The 20,403-nt window shown below is 47.2% G+C and overlaps 1 protein-coding gene across 5 annotated transcripts in view; it reads right to left on the bottom strand.

Annotated features, from left to right (window-relative positions):
* Nucleotides 1–117: 117 nt before the first annotated feature.
* The window catches only part of SH3RF2 (SH3 domain containing ring finger 2), a 131,708-nt gene continuing 111,422 nt past the window's right edge, over nt 118–20,403 (bottom strand). For all 5 annotated transcript variants that reach the window (XM_064596111.1, XM_054511939.2, XM_064596113.1 and 2 more), the window contains 2 exons: nt 19,654–19,956; nt 118–5,446 (listed from right to left, as the gene is read on the bottom strand). In XM_064596111.1, the coding sequence (XP_064452181.1) occupies nt 19,687–19,956 (270 nt within the window). In that variant the 3' untranslated portion in view covers nt 118–5,446; nt 19,654–19,686. The remainder of the gene's footprint in view (nt 5,447–19,653; nt 19,957–20,403) is intronic.

Here is a 20,403-nt window from a genome sequence, read left to right as displayed (position 1 = left end):
CTTTGCTCTCATTCTTTCTTCACACACACCTCCGATGAAGTCTCTCTGGCATTTGTCTGGATCTGCTATTCCAGCCTCGCCACCTAGAGATGAGCTTGTGCCTTCCACACTTGCCCGGAGTTGGAGAAGGTTGCATTTTCCCTCATCTTCCTACCACCATCCTTCCCTGGGAAGCTTTCTTCTGCTAACCCCCTTCACCCACAGAGCCGGCAGTGGGGCAGGAGAAGGTTAATCTTAGTTAGCACCTCGTCTGGACACGAAGTCTCACTAAAACAGAGAAGCATCGTCCTTCCCTTGTCCTGACTCCTTCAGTCCCCGCCGCATGAAGGAGACGGCCTCAGGTGGCTGCCGATTTGAACACTCTCCAACACTGGCGGGTCTTCGGCCCCAAGCTCGAAGCCTTAGGTGGGCAGCTGAATTGGTCCGCCTGTCCGCCCCCGCACCCCCTCACCCCCGCCAAAAAAAGATATGTTGAAGTCCTAACTCCTGGTGAGTGTGGCCTTACTTGGAAACAGGGTCCTGCATATGTAATTAAGCTAAGATGAGTCATTCGGGCGGGCCCAAATCCAGCGCGACTGATGTCCTCACAAGAAGAGAGGAGGCACAAAGACAGACACACAGCGGGAAGACAGCCATGTGGAGACGCAGAGATCGGAGCGATGCAGCCACAAACCACGGGATGCCTGGGGTGACCGGAAGCTGGAAGAGGCAAGGGAGGTCTTGGAGGGAGCATCGCCCTGCCCTCATCTTGATTTTGGACCTGAAGCCTCCAGACCGGAAGAGATTGAGTTTCACTCGTAAGCTAGCCAGTTTGCAGCACTTAGTTACCGAAGTCCTGGGAAGCTGTACGCCACCTGTCAGCCCCAGGAATGAAATACTGCTTTTGTCAGGGCGGCGGCACAGAACAGGGCTGACGAGCCTGTGTCCCGAAGCCCGAACTGCCGCCCGCGTTTGCTGAGTGTGTGACCATGGCAAATTTTCTAATGCCCCTGTGCCTCAGTTTCTTCATCTGTAAAAGGACGATGCTGAACTCAGAGGGCCGTGAGGATTCTAACAAGTCAGGACTCTTAGCCCACTGCCTGGCAAGTAGCAAGGACTCAGTAAACAGGAGTTGTTATAACAATATAACTGCTACCTTATATTCATAGCAAATTATGTTAGTTTTCCATTTACAGCTGGGATATAAAGTTTTCTTTTCAATTAAATTTTAGATTAAAATGGAATCCATTCGAATAATCTTAAGTAAGTAACAGTATGGATGGTTGGTGGATGTGGCAAACATTTCAAAAGGTGGTGAAACTCATTTTAGTGGCCACTTGTCTCTATGCCAGATCCTGTTCAAAGTGCTCTACCGTGTTTTAAGACATTTAACCTTTCACTCCTCAAGAAGATGCTATGAGAGCTCCCTTTTCCAGAAAAGGAACCGGAGTCACAGAGCAGCTAAGTGATTTGCCCACGGCCATATAGCTGCGAGGTGCCAGGCAGTTAGGTTCTTGAGGCTGTGCTCCCGACCTCCGCGCTAAGCAAGCAGAGAAGGCTTCTGGCCGAGGTCTCTCTGGGCCTTCGGGGTTGCACAGCTGGGAGTTTGCTCTCCAGAGACGAACCCAGCCTGGGGAGCTCCAAGAGGCCGTGGCGGCCATCCGCACAGACCCCCAGCCGTTCCCGTCTGACACGTGATGCCTCTCCTCCCGGCCCTCCCTTTCGGACGTCCTGAGCAGCTGCCAGGGAAAGCAAATGCTCAACGTTGATATGGAACCCTCGATAACACGCTCCCCCTCCAAACCAGCTCCTGAAAACACCAGGCCCGAGGGACAGCTAACCCGGCTTTATTGTTCCATGCTAAAACACACATCAGGCTTCTCAGGCTTACAGCTGGGAATTGTACTCAGTTCTGACGAAGGGGACTTGGGTAATGTCCCCACTTTGACATTATGGGCACCCCCCTCCCCACGTGGAAAGCAGATGGTACTGTGGGCCCTGGTCTCTGGCGTGGGTCTCCTGTGCTGGTGGGAGCTGCAGGTGGACGTGTCCAGCAAGGGGACCCTTGTTTCCCTTGGCTTCTTCTCCTTAGTCTGGCTAGGAAAGAGCAAACTCAACACTTCGTCAGAGCCACAAGCCCAAACAAAACACTGGGTTCCAAAAAGCAGTGGTTCTACCACCAAATCACAGAACAGAAAACAGAATTAGTATGTGAATGGTTCTTTGAAAGCTGATGGTGGAGAGTGGTCCCAAAGCAAGGCAGCTTAGGGCCCTGACTTCTGGTTTCCTCCAGATCATGTCAAGTGCAAGAAAAAAAAGGACCAAAAATACGTGCATTCTTCCCAGGAGAAAAGTGAACCAACACCCAATATTTAAGTGAGAGACAACAACTCTGATATTAAACTTCCCATTTCCTCAGACCTGCAAAAAGCTGTCAGTGGCAGAAATCCGAGGGTTTCCCAACAGTGAAGGCATGTTCCATGTATTTTTTTTTTTCACTAGAAAATTTCTTTTGGTTTTCGGAGTTGCAAAGTATGGAACAGATCTCTGATGACTCCGCATGGGCAAACAACATGAACACACAAGCTACACACATTTCAAAGTAATCCATACAGATTATTATAAATTACAAAACCAGAAAACACATAAAACCCCACCAAAGTTCTTGCCTTTACAGTGGAATATACTAAGGAAATAAGCTGCCAGCCTTGGAACTTTCTATTTTTTTGGAACAAAGATATGAAAACTTTGTAATTCCTTAAGTGTCCCCTGCTCTATAAAATGATTTTTTATAAGTTTCTATATTTTATATATCTAAGCTTTATTTATACAATAGTCCATAATGGTTAAGATTTTACACCCTATTTCATAAACATCACTCACATACGTATTACCTCATCAAGATTCTCTTTTGGTCTATTAAAAACACTGTACTTAAAAAAACAAGACACAAGAGTCTATAGGTTCTCTGCTTGCATCTCCATGGAGGAGCGAATTTTTCTCCCCTTCCGTTTTGTCTTTCTGCTTTTTCCCCTAAACAACACCCTCTCCCGAGCCACATGGAATAAGAAGCAACAATTCCAGAGGATGAAATCCAGACTCTGTGGTTAGCAAACTCTTCTAGGGTATTCTAGGGTAAATTTCTGGGCTGACCTCATTCTGACCATTCTAATTCATCCTCACTCGCTTCCCACTCCTTCCACCACTTTTTGGCCCATGACTTTTTGGAATCCCTGGTGGAATTGACAGTCCGGATGAAAACTTTAGGAAACAGGGAGAGTGGGGGTGCCTTTCTTAAGCCTCTGTTTGGCTGGCAACAAATCAGATTCTTCAATGTTTTTAAAAAAATATTTGGTCTCTTGGCTAAGCAGATTCAAAGGAAAAGCTAAATTTCCATGAAACCCTCCACTTGATAAGTCATGGAAAATTCCCAGAGACTTAAAAAACAGCAAGTGTACAAATTAGGAATGATTTCCTGTTGCTGTCAATGGGAGAGGAAGAAGAAAGAAAATGTGAGAAGCAGCAAATGGGAATGAGAGGCCCTTGAACACAAGGCTATAATTAGCTAATGTGGTCTAATGGTTTCTGGGGACTCAAAGATGTTGTGTGTTTACCTCCGCCCCCAATTTATACAACTTGCTTTTGTGTGGGCAGCTTGCCTGTACTTTACCTTTCCAAGCATTATCTATAAAAGTAAAATTCCTTCCAACTCTGATAATTGAATGACTTTTCTCTGGAAAATGAAGTCACCGAAACCTATTTATAGGTGGGCTGTAGGGCCTCATGATAGTAACAAGTAGATTCCAGAATCTGAAGGCAGCATCTCTGGATCCTTTGCTACTGGGGCTAAAGAGGAGCCAACCAAACCTGAATTCATCCCAGAGGAAATGGAACCAACATTGAGTCAGAGGAGTTAAGAGAGAAGGGACAACAGACAGTTGGCAACAGCATCACTGACCATGTGTGAGAGGCAGTGTCATCCCTGAATTATCCTTTCTGTGGTCTCTCCATACCTCTTAGCTTCTCACTCACCACCTGGCAGATAAAGCCAATTACTTTGGGGTTGTTGTTGTTTATTATCACTTTCCCCTGGGGTTAACTGAGAGGAAGGTGTGGCTAAAAAGTCCAAGTTACTCATTTAATTAAGAGATGGGTGGTAGTTTGAGTCCTGCATGCGGCAGCTTCACATAGAAGAAAGCATTCCTGTAACCACAAAATATATTCCTTACTCTGCTCAGGGTTTGGCTGATGCTTGCTCCTGCTTACAAGCAGGACTGCATGACAGGTTGAGGTGGTTTCTGTGAAAAATTACAATCCTGAACTTTAAAACAACCAATGTATCCAAATACTGTTGTGTTCTTGTCATTGTCTTTAATAATCAGGGCAGCGTGTGCTTTTAAAAATGAAATTCTCATGGATGTCTTAAGATAGGGGATGGCCCGAGGAGTCTCAGGCTACTTCTGAATTGCATTTATCGGGACTGTGGCTCTCTCTGGTTAACATGGATAATTTAAAATTTGTATTTTAGGGTAGGGGACCTTGCTGGCTTAGTTGGGAGACCGTGCGACTCTTGATCTCAGGGTTGAGTTTGAGCCCCATGCTGGTTGTAAAATTTGTATTTTAGAGTTTTTTAAACCAGGTGTAGAAGATCTTCTAATGACTTGCCCTTTAAAATGACTTGTTTCTGAGCAAAAAAGAATACATGGTTTAAGTGATTTTGTATCTTTAGACTTCAAATAGCCTCTCTGTAGTTTGTGGTAGCTCTCTTCATGGATTTTTGTTCTGAAATTCTTTATGTACCAAGTCCTCATTTCTTTAATCAGTATATTCTAGCAGAAACCCTCTTGATCAGTGTCGGGGGTGGGGGGAAGATAGCATGGAATCGGATTAGAGAAGAACACAGATGTGGTGGAAAGACTCAGGATGTTTGCTGGGAGTCAGGAGAGGGGGTCAGAGCTAGGGGCCTTGTGGAGAGGCACTGGCCTCTTTGGCTTGACTGTCCAAGAGGAGAATATCATGCCGGCCCCTGCCCACACTGCTCCAAAGGTGAGCTGCACAGACTGGCCAGTCACAGAGCTGGAAGGAATTTGATGTCTAGTCTTTTCATTTGTCAGTTAGGTGCCAAGGTGTGAGAAATTGGCAAGATAAAGTTTGGCTCTGACAAAAGAACAGAATAATATGAGGGGTGGGAGTTTGCTGTAACCTGGAACAGCCTGTGAGTCACGCGCTGCTCCCTCTCCGGCTCACCACCCAGAGATGCTCTAGATGAGGACAGATGTGTTCCTTCTCCTCTTGCCCTTCTGCCCCAGAGGCCGGCCTGTTGGTATTCCGGTACCACCCCTGATGTCTGAGGACTATCACATGGTCCACAAACTCCATTGAGCAGTTTCCATCCAAGCAGATGATGTGTTCTCTTCAGTATCCCAGTTGTTGCTAGCTCCTCCTGGGAAGATGACCAAGGCAGGGTCTGCGAAGGTGAAAAAGATTTCAGAATCTATTCTGTGAGTGCACCCTGGAAAGAACTATAGCTCTTTAAAATTATTAAGCCTTTTGGACACATGTCTTTCTTTTCATTTCACAGAAGAGGTGTTCATCCTATCGGGAGGTACACAGCATCTAGTTCCCCACTCCTGGTGATGCTAACTGTGGTCCTTTGGTTAAAGTGGTTTTCTACCGGGCTTCTCTGCTATCAAGTTGCTGTTCTCCTCTTTGTGATTAATAAGTGTCATGACAGGAAATACTCTGAGCTCTTCAAGCTTTCATCCACTAATTTTAATATCTACTGATGATTCTTGCATGAACCAAGTATTAGCCTAGTGGCTGCCGAATGGTAATTTTTAAAAAATTCCATCATTCTTTCTACATTTAGTAGTTGGCACTCTACTATATGGAAAAGCTTTTCCTTATATTTATATAGCATGGACTCAGGGACTTCTATCTGATGTGAAAGATTATTATCTGTTACTGCCAAAAATGAGTAATCTGAGTCTAATGATGGAGAAACATCAGACAAGACCCAATAGAGAGAGATTCTACAAAATAAAAGTCCTATATTCTTCAAAATGTTAAGGCCATAGAAGACAGTGAATCTTGAGGAACTGCTCCAGATTGAAAGAAACTAAAGAGAGATGGTAATTAAATGCATTATGTGATCCTGGATGGGATCCTAGATAAGACATTACATTTTCTTTTTCTGTGAAGGAAAAAGAGTAGACAATAGAAAACATAGCAGGATAATTAAATAAGATCTGTTGACTAGTTAACAGTTCTTTATCAGTGTTACTATCCTGGTTTTGGTCATTGTATTGTGGTTATGTAAGAGCACATCCTTGTTTAGGGGACACACTGAAATGTTTAGGGATAGATAGGCATTTGATTTTCAACTTATTCTCAAATGGTTCAGAAAAATTATATATATATAATTTACATTAAATATTTATGTAATATTTAATTAATATATATTATATAAGACCATATATGAGAGAGAAAATCAAAACAAACATGGTAAGATGTTAATATCTAGGGCATCTTGCTTTGAAGGGTATTTAGGCATTCTTTGTACTATTTCAGCAGTATTTTTATAAATCTGAACTCCTTTCAAAAACAAAAGTTAAAATCCATGAGCCCCCAGAATTCCTCCAAGGCCTCACTCTACTTGGCTGGCCAAACTCAACCTGTATCCCCACTGTCCCCACGTATGTAACCAGTGTCGTCCTTGCCCTGTCCAGCCCACAGGCCCTTTTCTCTCCCTGAGGCTGAGAAGGTTCAGAAGGAAGGGCAGCAACAGCTCGGGATGCCCCTGTCCAGGTGAGGGCAGGCTGTCTGAACACCCAGCCCGGGGGCTGGCTGTTCTCCATGACTATGCTGCTTGGCTCCTGGCCCTCCTGAGTGCAAGTGAAGTCCCAGCTGATCATGCTGAAGGGGGACAGGAGAATGCCTAAAGACTGATGGGAAACTGGTCTAAAAGCGTTTAGCAAGACTTGCCTTCTGAAGGACTCAGCCCCAGTCTGTCCATGAGCGAGTTCCCATGAAAACCCAGTAAAACCGGAAGTGAGCAGGAGAGGGAGTTGGCCATCTCTTGCCCATTTGCTTTCATCTGGGCCTGATTTCTTTTCTCTCTGAGGACTCCAGCTGATTTAACAGAGCAGTTTCTCTTTGGGGAAACTTCAATGATGTTCACAGTTTTGTGCTTTGCAGGATGGCGTTGGACCCATCTTGCCAGCAATTTATGGGAAACACTGAGGCTTCCCAAACCCCCACTCTCCAAAGGCAGGGCTCTGATCCATCGCTACAGAGTCAGTCCTGAAGAAGCCTTGAGTTTTCCAGCAGGCAGCTGCATTTGGACTCAAAACTGAGCTTCTTTGAGCTCGCAGGGCCTGCAAATGCAACGCAGCGTTTACTCATTTGCTGACGTGCTCCATTCAGCGCCAACAGCACGGAAGGGCTGTCAGAGTCTCCAGGTGGCTGTTTACATTCAGCAGGAGAAGCAGGCATGAATACGAAGTCTGTGATTACTAGGATGCATTCTGCGACCGCCATGTCAGTAAGTGACATAGGATTTGCAATTATGCTCTCTTCACTGTATACCGCCCAGCGTGGGCAGGAATTTTATCCTGCTGTTCGTGACTTTTAGCCCTTGAAAGGGAAGCCACCTGTGTTGGATATATCCTGCTTCTCTTCCGTGTACCTAAAGCTTGTGCTGGTCCTGGGCACATGTCTTTGGAGATGGGTTAATATCACTTGGGCCCAGAAAATGGCTGCTTTCATCTGCAGATCAGGCCCGGTGTCAGCAGTGGGGAGCGTGTCCTCTGAGACCAAAGGCAAGGTGATTTGAGATAATGGCATCTGGATCTCAAGGAAGTAGTGGTGGTTTGTTTGCTCTTTTAACTACATTTATTGTGATGTAACATTTCTGAGAGCGAGTGCAGGGGCAGGAAAGTAATAAGGAGGTAACTGCCGAGGGGAGGCTGGCTTCCCCATTAATCTGACCTTCCAGGTTGTGCTAAATGATGTAGGAAGAACTTCAACTTGAAGATCGACTGACATTTTAATAGGCACCCAAAAATCCCATCTGTGGTGGGAGGTGTGAATTTATCTATGGCTGGCCGAGCGTAGTCGGGGGAAGCAGCCCTTGTTAGTGCTGGGGCTACTGGCCAGGGGTTTTAGGATTAGGCAGGTAGTAACTCTTTGTTTACTGAGTGCTCAGAAGACAAGTCTATTTGAAGTAGAAAAACCCAATGTCTGCAGGAGGCTTTTATGTTTCATTGTAAATGAGGTGGCAAGCAGTTAGCAGCATAGACTGGAGTCAGATTGCCTGGGTTTATTCCCGAACTCCACCAGTTCCTAGCTGTGTGGCCCTGTGGAAGTTATGTACTTGCTCTAGGTTTTAGCTCCTTTATCCGTAAAACGGGCATAGTAATAGTATTTACTTTGTATGGTTGTGGTAAGACGTTTAAATCAGTAAATATAAGTTAAGCACAAAGAACAGTGTCTGGCATATAGTAGGGGATCTGTAATTGTTGGCACGACAAAGTATCATGATAAATTAAGAGACCTCTTGAAAGCTGTTTCTTGTGATCCTGCTTCTTGATTATCTCCAAGAATGGAAAACGCTACAGGTGGAGACAGGTCATTAAATGGGCTCATTGTCACACTCACTGCTCCAGTTTCCTTTGCCTTAAAGACCTAAATCTCTGTTCTCTCCGTTGAGTTTTGACAGTTTCACACACTAATCTAAAAATAAGGATAACAACTTTAGGGGCGCCTGCATGGCTCAGATGGTTAAGCGTCTGCCTTCGGCTCAGGTCGAGCCCCATGTCAGGCTCCATGCTCCGTGGGGAGCCTGCTTCTCCCTCTCCCTCTAACGGCTCCCTTTGCTGTGCTCTCTCGTTCTGTCAAATAAATAAATAAAAACTTAAAAAAAATATTAACTTTAGATGGTTGCTGTGTCTTATTCTCCTCATTATATGGATGAGAACATTGAGACTCAGAGAAGTGAAGTGACTTGCCCAAAGTCACACAGTGAGTCACACCCGGGATACAAGTCAAATGTTTCAGTTCCGTAGCCTGGACTCTTCCCTGATCTTCCAGAGAAAGACTGGGGCTGGAGGTGGGGAGGAGCAGAGGGAGGAGGCGGGAGGCTCCCAACTAATAGTGTTTTCAGAGTGAGTGAGTGCGCATGGAAATTCAGTGCGGAAATCCTAATGATAATGAAGCAGATGACAGCGCTCGCTTTGGCAGCACATATACTAAAAATGAAGCAGATGACAGGCCCTGACTACACAATTCCAAACAACCGTCCTGACTGCTTTTAAAAAATGACAGATTGCTGTTTGCTTGCTGCGCAGTCGTTGCTTAAAGAGCTATGAGGGCCTGTCCCCTTGGAAGGTGTTCGGATCCTACAGGCCTGGAATGCTAGTGCTTAGGCCCAGCCCCTTGTTTTCGAGGTGGGGAACGGGGCTGGAGAAAGGGCAGCCACTTGCCTCTATGCTTGTGGCATCTCTCCTGAGCTCCTCCTGCCTACATGAGGGTCTTTTTTGGCAGGAACAAAGAGGATGGACCTATTCTTCAGTTGTTGGTTCAACACGTATTTATTGTATGATGAAAAATGTTGGATAAATGAACGAATCTCCTTGACATTTGAGCTTGTTTCTCTTCGCCTTGCCATGTCTGGTTCCTTCTCGGTCTTCAATCTCAGCTCACATCACCTCCTTTAGAGAAACCTTTCCTGGTCATTCTACCTAATGTGGCTCGTCCCCCTTGGCCATTCTTTGTCTGGTTGCTTTGTGTCCTTTGTAACATCTATCACAGAGAAGCTGTCCTGTGTGTGTGTTGACCATTTACTGCCCTTCACGAAGGCAGGAGTTCTCCTTGCACGGTTCACTGCTGCATCCCAGCTCTATGGTATAAAACCCGCACACGCTCGGTGCTCAAGCCATGTTTGTTGGGTAGAAATGAATGGATAAGGGAGTGAGGTGACACTGATGTCTACCCAGGAGGAAAACATTCTGTGACCTTAAATGGGGGTGGGGTGAGAGCTAGGATTTTGGCCTGCAGCCCCTTGGTCATCACGGTGCGTCCAACAGGAGTGGCACTCATCGGCACATGCATTTTCTGAATTACAAAGTGTGCCAGGGACATGTAATTTCTGTTAACTGGCACCAAGGAGGAGGGGTTTTCATCGAAATCCCAGCCAGCTGGAAGCATGTCCATGTCAGACCTATCTGCAAGGCAGAATGGACATGTCATCAACGCCATCCGCCTTCTGAAGCTGCAAGTCCCCAAAGACACCGCACCTGTGCCCTCACCAGCTGGGCCCGGGCGCACAGACAAGCCTATACGTCACACCTCCAACGGGTGAGGAGGGGATGAGGTGGGGGCAATCAGAAGAGGAAAGACTCATGGGCGTTATGGCAGAAGATGCATTGAAAATAACTGTCATATTACCTCAACCCTGGGCTGTTTACCAGCTTATGTGAAAAGTAAAGAGAACAAAAATCCGAGATTTCTAGTCTTACAGAGCCAGCCCTGCTGCTTCCTTACCATGACCTTAGATGAATGATGTATCCTCTGAGCCTCAGTTGTTTGATTTAATAAATAGGGGATCCTAACACTTAACTCATGGAATTGTTGTGAGGATTCACTGGGAAACATGCATGTGAGTAATCATGATAGTTGACACCACAGATCGATTTATATGTGCCGGGCACCATGCTAATGACTTTACGTCCATTCTCTCATTTCCTCGCCACCACACCACTCCAAGAACAGCGATTACTACTTGCATCTTACAAGCCAGGGGACTAAAGGCTGCGGAGATTCAATGACTTGCCCACAGTGGCACAGGGAGGAAACACAGAGCCTGGATTTGAATTTGGGTTACCTGGCTTGCTGTGCTCTTCCCCGCCCTGTAAGTGACCCCCCGAGGGGTCAGTGCAGTACCTGCATGGAGCACACGTCTAATGAATGGCAGCTAGTAAGAGTCTGTTCTCCTACTTAGTGTTTCCGCTGCTCGCCTGCCTTCAAGCCTCTGTCATGCCCGCAGACTCCTCCGACAGCTATCACTTCTAGATTCCTCATGCATGCCAGCAGCTGGCCTCCCCACTCCCTTCATGTTCCCTATGACCCTAGGAAGTGCTGATATATTGTTGTCACTCTTCAGATGAGTCAAGAAAGTCTCAGAGAGGTTAGTTAGCTTGGTCCAAGGTCAGAGAGCCAAGATGACCAGGATCTGAACCCAGGGATTTGTGATTCCAGAGTCCAGGTGCTTTCTCTCCACATGGCAAACAACATTTCTCCATGCTAACATCTTTCAGAACCTGTTTCTCCTCCCTGAAGCCCCCCGACAACTGAAACTCGCCTTCGTTGCTCCCCCCTTCTCATTTCTGTTCGTACAGTAGAGTCTAGTTTTTACTGTACTCTCCAATTTTGAATTGTGCCTCCATATTCATTTATTGGTAGTAAATACCATTTGTCAAACCCTTCGATGTACTCCATACAATGATCAGAGCTGTACATGCATGATTTCATTTAATCCTGCCGACAGCCCAATGAGGTGGAGGTTCTGATACCCATTTTACAGATGGGAAAACAGGTTTAGGGAGGTGTTGTAACTTATCCAAGTTTGTTTAGTCATTTGCCAAAGGAAACATAACTTGGGAGTGACAATGCTGGGACAGAAACCCAGATGACTTGGTTCCAAAACCCATCACCTGAGCTATTATTATTATATTTCTTCTCCAATCTCACAAAGTCCTAGTGGATTGGGAACATAGCTGGTGTAGCTACCCCCAAATCCTTGCTGACCAAAGCTTTAAAATCTAGTCCTTTGATAGAGGTCTCCATGATGAAGAAGCCCTAGGTGCTCAGAATTGCCAGCATCTAAAAACAGCTTAAGCTTAAAAAAGAATTGAGCTCATAAATAGAATGTGCAGAACAGGATATTTGGAAATGTGGTTCTGATATCTAACATTCCCTTCCAACCAGTGTCGCCCCTTCTGACCGACTGCTCTGCTCCTTGTCATGGAAGCTGGTGCTATCTCTCTCGAGCTGTGACTGACATATCCTCTTCATGCAGTAAAGTTTTTTCCAGCTCTCTCCTTGACATAGATGTAAAACATCTCCCCAAAGAACTGGGACTGGGGAAGGGCTAGGAATCAGGGGTAGGTACCACCCTTTGAAGGCGCTATTGATTTGAATTCCTCTTTGGTCCTCCAGGTGGTTTTGCTGCCTCCTTACTTTTAGATGCGAACTTGCTTTTGCTTTCTTTGTGAAGGTCTGCTGACTGCCACTAGCTCTCACAGTCCTCTTGGGTGGTCCAGGGAGTCGCTGTGTTCATGGGGAGGGCATCAGGATGGCTCTGGCCTCCAGGACACATGTGACCTACAGCAAACTCTGACGTCACAAATGCCCTTCATCAAGTCTGTCGGTCATGCTAGCACTGATTCTAATAGCATTAACTGAAGATACACAAAATGGCTTTTGCAAATGCCTTTTGCCTTTCTCCCTGGGTCTTGGCTAGCATCCCTTTTAGTCTTTACCGGGTGGTAGCTCTTGTCCATCCCACAGTGACCCTGTTTGCATAATTAGCTTGCATCTGTGGCTGTGTATTTACCCCTGAAAGCAATCACCTTTGGACTCTGGATAAATACCAGCATGGAACACTGGAAGATGTTCTTGGTCTCGAGCCCTTTTGTTCCCACAGAGAAGACGAAAGTGGAGGGTCATTTTGGAAATCATATCCCCCATCTTCTAGGTCTCTGTTCTGTATCATTTAGAGTGAGGACAGGCAAAACCAGAAATAAACTCATGGAGAGGGAGAGATCTAGGGAATGCACAATGATTATCGTGCTTTGACGTCAATGATCCAGAACCATACTGCAAGCTTCCGTTCTTTTTCAAATTGCTTGGTTGTGTCTGGCTGCCCTCAGAGCAGGGGTACATTTGCTTTTTGGATATCTCTGTATAGAACACTCTCAGTTACCTTCCTTCCCACCACTACTACTTGATTGCAAGACCCGTATAGTTTTAATCTGGGTGGGCTGGACCCTCTGAATTAAACCATCCTCTGACCCTGTCCCCACCCGCATCCCTGTGATTTCAGAAGCACATACCCATTTGTGTATCTTCTCCAGCCTCAACCATGTTGTGTATTAATAGTTGCCATTGAACAAAAGGGACGCAGTGATTTAAGATTAAGGTCTGGGCTTAGAGTTCTGGATTCTAGTCCTTGTTGCCTTGGGCCAGTCATTTGACTTCTGAGCCTTAACTGTAATCTCTAAAATAGGATAATGCGATACCTCCTCTCATAGGGTTGGATAGAATTAGATAGCATAATGCATGTAAAGTCCTTGGTACATAGTAGGTGCTCAGTAAATGGTGACAATTATTGCTGGATGATAAGTCAGAGACAATTTTTTATTTTTCGTAGTCTCCCTCAAACTAATCACGAAACCTAACATAAGGCATTGAAACATTCTGAATCTCAGTTTCTTGATCTGTAGTCAGGGGACAAGAATAGCTTTTCCCTGCAGACTTCACAAGGTTCTTAGGAGACTTTGTTTCAGCAGCAGCCAGATCTGTTTTGGTTGCAGATTCTGAGGAGCTGCTTCTGGTTTCTGTAGTTGGCTCCCCAGAGGGGCCAGGCAAGGCCCAGAGGAGGGCCACCTGGAAAGCCCTATACTCAAATGGTTCAGGCACAGCCACAACCCATATTTTACCTATTTGGGAGCAGCAAGATCTCTCTAAGCAGCTGTACTGGGAAGAATGAGTATAAAAATCCCTCTAAACTAGAACTTCTTAAAACCAGACATGCTGTACATCAAAATCTCAATTCCCAGCAATGACTCAAAGCCTTAGAATCCCAGTGACAGAGGCCAGATGGGAGTTCAAATATTCGGCGGGGTTTCTATGGCCTCAGGTTGTGATACCTGCTTTGACTAGTTTTACTGAGCAGATCTATGAGCTGCACTGAAAATTTCATATGGTACATGTGCGGAAAACGTGCAAGGGAATGGTAAGCATGGAGTTCAGGATAGCGGTTGTGAGGGAAGTGGGGAGGAGGGGAAGAAGGAATGAGATTGGATGAAGCACACAGCAGGCTTCAATGGACTGGATAATGATTACTTTTTAAAAAGCTAGATGGTAGGTATATGGTTATTTGTTTCATAATATATATATATCCTATATATATATATACCATTTAATTAAAAAAACGGGAGAAAGGCAGAAAGGAGCCCCCAGATCCAGTAAAATTACTAAGAAACACCACTCTGTGAGGCCCATATATATTTTCTCTCTCCTGTCAACCACTGAACCCCCACAGTCTCTCATGGAGCCTGATCCAGAGTGGGTGATGGATAACTGGTGTTGAATGAATGGATGGATGGATGGATGGGTGAATCTGGAATGCTCCCCTACGCCCCCTGCCCCCGTCACCTTTGATCCCACCTCTGTTGCATTCTATTTGTCAAAGTGTAGGTCAATAGGCAGAAGGGCTTCCTGAGAACATTTTGTTTCTGCTCTGGTCTAGGACACAATCCTATGGCCTGGCAAACAGATGGCTTGATCATTTAACATTGTTCTATTTCAAGCAAAATGTCCTTGCAAGGTTTATTCTCAGGGACACCGAGCTGCTGCAAGGATCTTTGGAGTTAACTCCTCTAGTTTGGTCTTGCCTGCCCAGCACATTCCATGAGCCACTGGCATTCACGGCCACCCGAGAGGTTGCTGGAAGTGCTCACACTCACTACGCTCGGCCCAAGGCAGAACTGGGGTCTTTACTGTCCAGACGTAAGCAAGAGGCGCCTGTGGGAGCAGCTGTTGGCCTGGCTTAGCCCAGCTTGCTCAGCCCTTGCTCCCAGCGGAGACGTAATAGGACTCTGCTCTGCTGCCTGCCACAGCCGGTCGCTTCCCACAGAGGCTGTGAGGCTGGTCTGTATGGGCAGAGGTGGGTGAGAGGGTGGGGATCACGCCTGCTCATCTTACCGAGACAAGCGACTTCCATACCTGCTTAACTGATGCCAGAGGAGCTGGGAAGCTAAAGGGCATTGCTTGGACCTGTGAAAACGTTTGCTAAAAAAAGGTGGAGACCAGTGAGCAAGGAACTGCCCACCCTCCAAGTCAGCTCCTTTCCTAAGCCAAGGGCCTGATGGAAGTGATTACCAAGGGCTGGACAGTGGCTGGGAAGAGTGCTGGGCTTGATAGCAGTGCTCGTAATCTCTGAGGGACCTTTTTGGGCCTTATTCTCTATAACAGGGTAATAGTCAAGATTTTTAACCACTATGGTGTAGGCACTAGCCAGTGAGAATGAAGAAGAGCGTTATTGCTGAAGGTCTCAGCTGTCCCGGGCCTGAGCTCTTAGGTTGTTGGAAGCTAGAGCGATGGGGAGAATGTGGAGAAAGGGCCAGGGGGCAGGAGTGGGGAGAGGCCTCGGGGAGCTCCGAGCATCCACTGTTTACCTATCACTACAGGCATTGTTCAATATGTTGGCAACCAGTGTGGCTACAGTCCCGTCCTACTGTACGGTATGAGAAAGGTAGATTTGATTCTTATACATCGGAATCACTTGGGGAGTATGCTGACAACACAGATGCCTAGACCCCACCTCAAAACTGTTGACCCTGTTAGGCCCAGACTAAGCTTACTACACTCGTGAGACCCGAGTGCCTGGATCAGCTGATCAACTTTCAAGGCATCCCTGAAGACTGACTGAAATGACGTTCCGCACACAGACTCCAGGAGAACATGCCTAACTCACATGTAGGTCTGTGAGTGAGCGAAGCAGGGTAGGGGGGACTGTGGCAAACTGAAGAGTGCATGTCCATCTGACTACAGCTTGCCCCTGACCCGGCCCTGCTGGATCGCTGCTGTTCTGGAACGGCAGGCCTGGGGTGGATGGACCTTCCGAAGTTTCACCGGAAGTTGGAAGTCAGTGAGCCTGTATTTACTGGGTCAGTTCTGCATCTCACCAACTCACAGGTGGGACGCTGCTTTGAGCTCTTGCTGCTCCAGAAGCCCTGTCTATGGGATGGTGGAAGGGAGAGGAGGTGTAGCTGGTCCCACATGAGAGAGGAAGGAGACGAGCCCTAGGTGAGGGTCCTAATGCTGCTTAAGGGGACCATTTCCTCAAGTCTGGCCCTAGCCTGGGCTCCTGGGTGGCTCAGTCGGTTACTTAACCATCTACCTTCGGCTCAGGTCATGATCCCAGGGTCCTGGGATCGAGTCCCACGTCGGGCTCCCTGCTCTGCAGGGAGTGTGCTTCTCCCTCTGCCCCTCCCCCTGCTTGTGCTCTCTCTCAAATAAATAAAATCTTAAAAAAAAAAAAAGTATGGTCCTAGGAGTGTGTTCTCAGCTGGCTGTGCCCCTCCATCACCTCTCAGATGTCCCCCCGACCCCACCCCCAATCAGAGCCTGCCCTCAGCACTTTTCCTAGTGCTCAGATACCAGGGTCTGATCATGAGGTGAAGGGGCACCTTCCTAGTGACTCTGAGTCTTGGCTGAAGGATGGCGCTCTCACAGGATGGGATATTTGTCCTCAGACATGAGGTACTTGGTTCTACTTCGGATCCCTGCAGTGTTCCACAAAGGAGTGGATTCCTCTAAATGTAAGAGAACTTGGCTTGATTACTGCAAGTGCTAAATGCTTCTTTCTCTGCTTGGAATGTCCCTCCCCCACCCCTTTTGCTATCTGACTCCTATTCATCGTTCAGTACTCAGCCTACCCTGTGCTCTGACCTCTATGACGGGGCTATACTCATTTCCTTTTAGCACCACCGCCCCAGCCATGCCCTTGTTTAGGCTTCCTCACCTGCAATTTCAGTGGCCAGCTCCCTTAAAAACATTCAAGTCTGACATGTGTGAGGTGTGTGCTGCATCACTTGATAATACTACGGCAGTTAATCCTCAGGACAGCCCATGGAGACTGGAGCTATTATCATTCCACTATTATCAGTGAGACTGGCTCAGAGAGGTTAAGTAACTTGACCAACGTCATGTGGCTAGCACGTGGTAATGGGGATTTGAACCCAGTCTGCGTGTGGCCGAGCCTGCATCTGCATCCGTGACACTATGTCACATCCCTGCGGCTGGGAGTCAGTGGCCTGGGCTCAAGGTGCCTCTCTTCGTTCACAAAGCACAGGCCCATGTTGGGCTCTGAGGTCAGAGAGCTTGAACTTGGGGCGCGGGCAGCTGTCAAACCCACTCTGCTACTCTCTCTGGCTGCCCTTTGTGCCTTGGCTTCCCTGGCTCTGTCCTGGGGACAGTTAGAGCTGCCTTAGGAGGTAACGGCAGACATTAAAGGAGAGGATGTGTCTGTTGTCCTCACTGCAGTGCCCAGCACACAGGAACTGTCTGAAACATGGTGGTGGAATAAATGACTGGAGGTGCCCGTGAGTTCAGAAATAACTCTCTCTTGCTCCCTTCAAATCCTCATATGACTGCCCGGAGATGGGGTTTGGTTTGGGAGGGAGTAAGTGTGATGCTGGGCATTGGTGAGGAGTCTGAAATGGGGGTGGCAAGCCTTTCGAATTGTTGACGTTTCTCAGAAAGGTTACCCAATAAAGACAGTGGGCAATTGGAAGAATATTCTGTTTCATGTGGAAGGCAAGGACCGTGTCTCCGTTACTCCTGTCCAACCGCTTGTCAGCCACAGCAGTTAAAAGTTAACTGGATCATCGGGCGCCTGGGTGGCTCAGATGGTTAAGCGTCTGCCTTTGGCTCAGGTCATGATCCCAGGGTCCTGGGATCGAGTCCCGCATCGGGCTTCCTGCTCCTTGGGAGCCTGCTTCTCCCTCTGCCTCTCTCTCTCTGTCTCTGTCTCTCATGAATAAATAAATAAAATTAAAAAAAAAAAAAAAAAAGAAAGAAGCAAATATCAAAAAAAAAAAAAAAAAACCCTACTTCTTTAAAAAAAAAAAAGTTAACTGGATCCACTGCTCCTGAGGCACAGTCTGAATATCTGCTTGGCTGGTCACAACATCTGCCACTTGGGTGTAGAGTAGGATTACTAAACTCATTGCTAAACTCATACAGGGTGTTCTTTTGACAATACAGGATGCCCCCCTGTCCTTGTGACTTTTTCCCAGTTCTCCACCTGGATAATTATATTCAGCTCAGTGAAGCAAGGAGTTGGTCATCTCACAGAAAACTCTAGAACGTGTTACCATGTTGGCTCTACCAACCCCAAAGTTATGACACCTGGGCAGTATTCCTTGGTAGGATTATGGTTTTGTTTTCGTTTTATTAATATCTGGAAAAGTATGTGGACAATTCAGTTTTCCAAGTGTGTGTGTGGGGGGTATGTAAAAGATCAATGTTTTTAATCCCAGGATTTCAAGAACTGTCCAGGGAAAAGGTCTAATTAGACCTGCCTTGTTTTTTTAATGACACCCAGCCTTAGCGGCAAATGGCATTTATGCACTGAAGAGCCCACCTTCATGAGCGTGCAGTGGATGTTAAATCACCACAGTCAAGTCCTAGGAGGACTAATGGGTTGTCTTACAACACTGCCTCAGCTCTCGGGGGTGCCCCCTCAACCCTGTTTGCAAGGCGCTCGCTTCGGCCCCATCTCGGTGGGGTCGCCTGGTTTTGCAGGCTCCGTCCTTCTGTCCCCAAAGCCGCTCTTCCCCCCCTTTTCCCTGACACTATCCTCCACCTCCCCCTGTCTTTGTCTTTCTCTCTCATACCCACCCCCCACCTTCTCTCTACCCTCCCTCTTCTCCTCCTCCTCCCTTCCCTCTCTAACCTTCTTTGCCCCGTCTCTGTTCTAGCAGCTGTCCTCCACGAAGTGTCCCCACTCCAGCCTTGGGCTGGTACCTTCTCCCTGACCTTGCTGCCTTATACCATGATCCGGTGAAACAGCCAGTCTGCCCCAAATGGGAAGAAATCAGAGAAGGTAAAGAATGTTGTAATGCAAGCGGAATATATATCTAAACTCAAACCCCTTACACAGTTGTCTTGAAGCATGCTGTGTTTTCTTGGAGAAGTCAGACTAGAGCCAGGATGAATGAATTATCCATAATTCCATACAGGACCCTATCCACAGCCCTGTGCTTCCTGCTTAAGTATCGTATAGGATTATACATGGGAAAACAGATTCAGAAGTTTAAAGTATGATCATAGCTTTCTCTCTGACCCTCTTGTTTGGACCAAATCCAGTAAGCAGACTCCCTTTGGTTTTAGAGGACTCTCAGAATGATCAGAGTATCCATCTCACACCCTCCCCCAGATTCCCCCTTTGCAGCCAGGATTACGACTCAATGGAGGGAACAACATGGCAGCCGCTAGTGGCCAGTGTGCAGAAGTTCTGATGCTTGTTGAGAACACGGTGATGAGGTCAAAGAAACAATGCCAACATTCCCACCACTGTGACACCCCTGGCTGAAGCCCTTTAGGGCACCATAGAAATTCTACACAGAACACAAGGGATGAGGCTGCACACTCCATGGAGGGTAGGCAAGACTGTCTCCCACTCCTTGGTCTGAGTGGTGGCCTTGCTGCCTCAAGTCGTTATGTTTGCAAGGCCACATGCTTTATCTTCCCAGCCAGGGCAGGACTCCCTGCTCCCACCTTTCCTTTCCCAGAGGTAACATGGGCAGAACAAGGACCCAGGCTCGAGTAGCCAAAGAATGGCAGGACGCCATCAGTGGAGGCAGACTGTATTTAAATGCAATTCACCTCTTTGGGGTCTGGGAAAAGCCACCCGTAGATTCATTTGCTGGGAAACACGGTCTGTGTGGCCGAAGCAGTGGACACCGGGGTCATGGTCTTGCCCAAACTTGACTTCCTTCGAAGGTCTGTCTGCTGTCCGGAATGGCAGCCGCTTCGGTGGGCGAATAGGACGTTCATCTCTGTGGGGGCGGCTTCAGGCTGGGACCCCTTAGGGGTGGCGGGCTGTTCAGGCTTTCCTGAGGTGGGATGGGAGGTGTACTGTTTGGCAGGAGGAGGACTGTAATTCTGAAATCTCACGGTTTTGACTTGCTGCAAGAGAAAGGAGAGCAAAGGGGCCCAGGTGAGGTGGGAGCTGTGCTGGTTTCCCCGGGACTCGACTCGTGCTGTTTCTCAACACTTGGCCCTCCTTAAAATGCCTCATTCCTGTGTTCATTCAGCAAATACTTGTGTCTTATGAGGGTCTGCTCTGCATCGTGCTGTGGTGGTGGAGGTGTCAGATGCTAGGGGAGGTGTGGAGCACTCTCGAGCCGAGGCTGGGATCGGTAGCCACAGAAGGCCTCCTAGAGGGGGAGCTATTTAAATGGAGAACTGAAGAATGACAAATTACGAGGGAGAAATGGGAGGGGCAACCCCTTGAGGAAAGCGCTGAGGCAAGAGGCTAGAGTTCCTTCCAGAAAGTACAAGAGGTTCGCCTTCCCTCTCTCCCCTCCGCCTGCCATTAAGACCTATCTCAGGGCCACCTCTTCTTTAAGGCAC

The sequence above is a fragment of the Mirounga angustirostris genome, unplaced genomic scaffold (assembly GCF_029215605.1).
Source record: "Mirounga angustirostris isolate CCGP_5_RB_7025 unplaced genomic scaffold, mMirAng1.0.hap1 SCAF_7, whole genome shotgun sequence".
Classification (NCBI taxonomy): domain Eukaryota; kingdom Metazoa; phylum Chordata; class Mammalia; order Carnivora; family Phocidae; genus Mirounga; species Mirounga angustirostris.
Note: the sequence above shows the minus strand (reverse complement) of the source record. Positions and strands in the feature narration are given on the sequence as shown.